General features: G+C 47.1%; 2 protein-coding genes across 2 annotated transcripts; both read left to right on the top strand.

Moving 5' to 3' along the window:
• Nucleotides 1–888: 888 nt before the first annotated feature.
• ETH_00010135 (uncharacterized protein) lies at nt 889–1,100 on the top strand (the record flags this gene model as incomplete). Its single annotated transcript, XM_013380612.1, has 1 exon — nt 889–1,100. A coding segment is annotated over one exon (212 nt), but the record flags the coding sequence as incomplete, so codon positions are not given.
• Nucleotides 1,101–2,103: 1,003 nt separating this feature from the next.
• ETH_00010130 (uncharacterized protein) lies at nt 2,104–3,319 on the top strand (the record flags this gene model as incomplete). The annotated part of the gene is made up of 2 exons (XM_013380611.1): nt 2,104–2,182; nt 3,195–3,319. 2 exons carry the CDS (start codon nt 2,104–2,106, stop codon nt 3,317–3,319), a joined length of 204 nt encoding a protein of 67 aa, XP_013236065.1.
• Between the last annotated feature and the right edge of the window lie 1,527 nt (nt 3,320–4,846).

Raw genomic sequence — 4,846 nt, 5'->3', positions numbered from 1 at the left:
CTAAACCCTAACCCTCACCCACCGCCCACTCGCCCTCAGACCCTTCACAAGTGCCCACGCAAGTTCGGCTCTTCTGGGAAAACACCTTCTGCCAACTCGCGCTCTGCCTCACCGGTCCTCCAAACCCTAAACCCTAGAGGCGGACCCTAAACCCTAACCCTCACCCACCGCCCACTCGCCCTCAGACCCTTCACAAGTGCCCACGCAAGTTCGGCTCTTCTGGGAAAACACCTTCTGCCAACTCGCGCTCTGCCTCACCGGTCCTCCAAACCCTAAACCCTAAACCCTAAACCCTAAACCCTAACCCTCACCCACCGCCCACTCGCCCTCAGACCCTTCACAAGTGCCCACGCAAGTTCGGCTCTTCTGGGAAAACACCTTCTGCCAACTCGCGCTCTGCCTCACCGGTCCTCCAAACCCTAAACCCTAAACCCTAAACCCTAAACCCTAACCCTCACCCACCGCCCACTCGCCCTCAGACCCTTCACAAGTGCCCACGCAAGTTCGGCTCTTCTGGGAAAACACCTTCTGCCAACTCGCGCTCTGCCTCACCGGTCCTCCAAACCCTAAACCCTAAACCCTAAACCCTAAACCCTAAACCCTAACCCACGCAAAAAGCTAGGAAGAGCGAATCAAGGCGCTCTCCTCACAATGAGCCCTCGCTCCACTCTGGATCATATCGCGTGCCAAACCCTAAACCCTAAACCCTAGCTCTCGTTCTACACCCCCGTAAACCCTAAACCCTAAGCCCTAGCTGTTTCCGCTCCGCGGTGATCCGCGATGCGCGTTTTTTCCTGTGGCGTCGCTGTGCGTGCCAAACCCTCGCTGCTGCGCTTGGGGCGCGCAAACCCTAAACCCTAAAAAAGGGTTTGTGCGGATCGCGTGCAGCGTTCTTGAAGAACCACCGGGAGACGATCGCGGAGCCGCTGGACGAGGAGACGAAAGGCTCGAGGTGTCTGTACACCCTGGAACTCCTCGTGGCCATCAGCGAAATTCCTCATGATCAAACTTTTCAAATTTGTTTGGACTTTTGGTTTTCTTTCGCCGAAACCCTTCTCCAAGAAGTCCAGCAGGAGGCCAAGGCAAACCCCAAACCCTAAACCCCAAACCCGAAACCCTACCCTCGAAAAATCCTGCCGATAGACCCCCCTGCACCCCACCCACCCACTCCCGAAACCCTAAACCCTAAACCCTAAACCCTCAGTCCCCAAGAAACGGCCTACTAGAGCTCCCTGCCCCCCAACTGCCCACTTCCGAAACCCTAAACCCTAAACCCTAAACCCTAGGTCCGCAAAAAACGGACCGATAGACCTCCCTGCGCCCCAACCACCCACTCCCTAAACCCTAAACCCTAAACCCTAGCGCTCCGGCCCGGCAGGCCCTTCCACGCTCTAAACCCTAAACCCTTAGCCCTAGCAGTCCGTCAAGCTCGCTAAACCCCAAACCCCAGCCGACGCCAAACCCTTGAAAACCCCAAACCCTAGTGGTCCCGCAGGCAGGCGCAAGGGCGCTTTGTACTGCTCCCCCCAAACCCTAAACCCTAATTCAGCTGTTTTGGTATCTTGGGTTTGTGTGCAGAAGAGGCAAGCCGAAATGAGCGCACAAGGGCCCCTGCTTTTGTCGGCAAACGCTGCAGAGTACTGTACGCTAAACCCTAAACCCTAAACCCTAAACCCTCGGGCCAGCAGGCCTTTTCAGGAAACCCTACCTCCCGCATCAAGGCTAAACCCTCCCGCCGCTGCGCCGGCTCTTGCAAACCCTAAACCCTAAACCCCAGGCCGTGGCGGCGAGCACCGCTGCACGTCTAGGGTTTAGGGTTTACTAGGGTTTAGACTTTAGGGTTTATGAGGGTTTACGAGGCTGCATTAGGCTTGATAATTGCAAATAGCAATTCCCAATTACTACTCCGGGTAGCTTAACGCGCACCCTCGTTCACCAGGGCGTAAAACACGGTTTAGGGTTTAGGGTTTAGGGTTTAGGGTTTAGGGTTTAGGTGTTGTTTCAGCGCCCGTTTCGGGGGTTTGGACCCCCGCGGAGTTGTCTTGGAGAGTAAGAAAGTACGGAAATGTTTTAAATGAATTAAGAAAAGTTTTAATCAAAAGAATGGCGAAGCCTCAGGAGGTGTACATACAGTTCGACCAGGAAACTGGAGAAGTCACTCGCGACTACGAAGTCGACACTGGTGATTATTATTTACTTATTTATTTATTTATTATTTATTTATTTATTTCAATTTAATTAATTAGTTGTTTGCTCGGCGTAGTTGGTTTAGTTTAATTCGTTTAGTTGTTTTGTTTTGTTTTATTCGTTTGGTGTTTTGCGGCTTTTTGGCTGGGGGTTTTATTCGCTAAATTAGCGTATTTGCTTTGCTGCTTTAATTCGAATATTTTGTTTCCTTTTTATTCCTTTTTTACTTCTTTTTTATTTACTTTTATCTCCTTTTTATTTCCTCTAATTCCTTTTATCTCTTTTTATTTTCTCTTTTAATTATTTTTAATTTCTTTTTTATTTCTTTTCATTTCTTTTTACCTGTTTTGCTTTGTTTGACCTCTTTTTAATTCTCTTTCATTTTATTTCTTTCGAATTTCTTTTCCGTTTCTTTTTGTTTCTTTTTTGTTTTATTTTCTTTTTTATTTCCAGTTTTAATTTAATGGTTTTGTTTTTCTAATTGCATTTAAATAAATCCACTTCTTCGGGTTTTATTTTCGAATTATCTTTAATTGCAATTCTGGCAATTTTATTTTCCTTTAATTCTTTTTGCTTTTTTGATTCTTTTAGTTCTTTTAATTCCACCAATTTAAAATCTTCAATCTTTTTCTTTTCTCACCCTTTTATTTATTTCAGTTCATTTAATTCATTTAATTCATTTAATTTGTTTAATTATTTAGTTTTTTAACTTATTTAATTTATTTAACTTCTTTAATTTATTTAATTTACTTGTTTCATTTAATTAAATAATTAATTTTCAACTTTCTTTTTTTCATTTTTTAATTGTTTTTTTTACTTTCAGAAATAAAATAAACCTTAGAAACCTTCTTGTGAATTCTTTTGAATTCATTTTTAGTTCTTTTTTGATCATTTTGAATCCTTTTTAGTTCTATTTAATTAATTTTAATTGATTTTAATTAATTTTAATTAATTTTAATTAGTTGTTACTTTTATTTATTTTTATTTGTTTTTATTTTTTTGTTTAGCTGAAGTTGCACTTTACAACACAATGCGCTGCACTCAAGTGCTGCTGACGAATTTGGGGCAGCTGGAGACGCAGCGGCTGATGTTGGGGGTTTTGAACCAAGAGGTAGGGTTTTGCAAACCCTAAACCCTCGTTGTCTCTTCATAAACCCTAAACCCTCGAACAACACACTCCCTAAACCCTCAGTTTGTCTCATAAACTCCCCGAAGCTTCATATTTTCCAAAACCAAAAAAATGGAAACCGAAAACCACACTTCCAACACCCAAACCCTAAACCCTAAACCCTAAACCCTAGAAACCACCCCAGGCCGCCTCCCCCCACCGCCCTTTCTCCGTAGCTCACCCCCACGCCTGACCCCCAAACCCTAAACCCTAAACCCTAACCGCGCATCCCAACAAACACCCCCGCCCCCCCAAACCCTCCCCCTTCTCCCCCAAACCCCAAACCCTAAACCCTAAACCCTAAACCCTAGAAACCACCCCGCCCCCCTTAGACCCTCCCCCCTCCCGCCCAAACCCCAAACCCTAGACCCTAACCGCGCGCGCCAAAACGCCGCTGCCGCGCAGCCCACCGCGAACGCCCAAACCCCAAACCCTAAACCCTAAACCCTAAACCCTCGCGGGGCGGCTGCTGTTTGTGCGCAGTGTTTGCAGGCCCCGCTCCAGGGGGAGTGCTGGGACTCGACGAGTTTGAATCGTTTGTGTTACAGCATTGGCTCGATAAGTGGGGCCATGGCCGAAACCCTAGAAAGGCCTTTTATAGTTGAAGTCATTCGAAACCTCCTCAACCTCTGCGAGGCCATGCGCGGCAAGGCCAACAAAGCCGTGAGGGTTTAGGGTCTAGGGTTTAGGGTTTAGGGTCTGGGGGTTTACGGGCGGTTGCGCTTGCGCGAGGGTTTGGGCCGTTGCCGAGGGTTTTGGCCGGGTTCGGAGGGTTTGGAGGGTTCGTGAGGGTTTGGAGAGATTTGGGAGGGTTTGGGGGGGGTTGGGAGGGTTTGGACGGGGTTTGGAGGGGGCTTGGGGGTTTGGCGAGGGTTTGGGGGTTTGCGAGGGTTTGGGGGGTTTCGCAGACGGTTTGGGAGCGGTTTGGGGGTTTGGAAGGGTTTAGGAGGGTTTACTAATGTCCAGGGTGGTTTAGGAAGCTTTGTCAGGGTTTAACAGGGTTTAAAAGGGTTAAGAGGGTTTAGAGGGTTTAAGAGGGTTTAGAAGGTCTAAGAGGGTTTAGAGGGTTTAAGATGGTTTGGGACTTTTAGAGTTTAGAAGGCTTGTAGGCCCTGGGATATGTAGCTGTGAGAGTTCTAGATTTCGGGATGCCTGCGCTGCTAGGGTTTAGGGTTTAGGGTTTAGGGTTTAGGGTTTTAGAGTAGAAGGCTCCGAGTTCACGGTGTAGGTTTTCGGGTGTTTCATTTGGGGTGCTATGTTCCTTGTTTCTTGTTTCCTACCTAGGGTATAGAATCTAGGCTTCAGGGTTTAGGGTTTAGGGTTTAGGGTTTAGGGTCGAAATTCAGAGTTTAAGCTTGAATATCTCGAGTTTGTGTAGTCGCGTGTGTGGTTTCGGGTACCAGTCTTCTCCTCAAAACTCCAAAAGCCAAATTGAAATTCTACATTTAGGGTTTAGGGTTTAGGGTTTAGGGTTTGTGCAGGTGGTGGCTA

This window comes from Eimeria tenella, genomic scaffold, assembly GCF_000499545.2.
Source record: "Eimeria tenella Houghton genomic scaffold, Eth_scaff756, whole genome shotgun sequence".
Lineage (NCBI taxonomy): Eukaryota > Apicomplexa > Conoidasida > Eucoccidiorida > Eimeriidae > Eimeria > Eimeria tenella.
The sequence above is the reverse complement of the archived record's forward strand: the minus strand, read 5'-3'. Positions and strand labels throughout refer to the sequence as shown.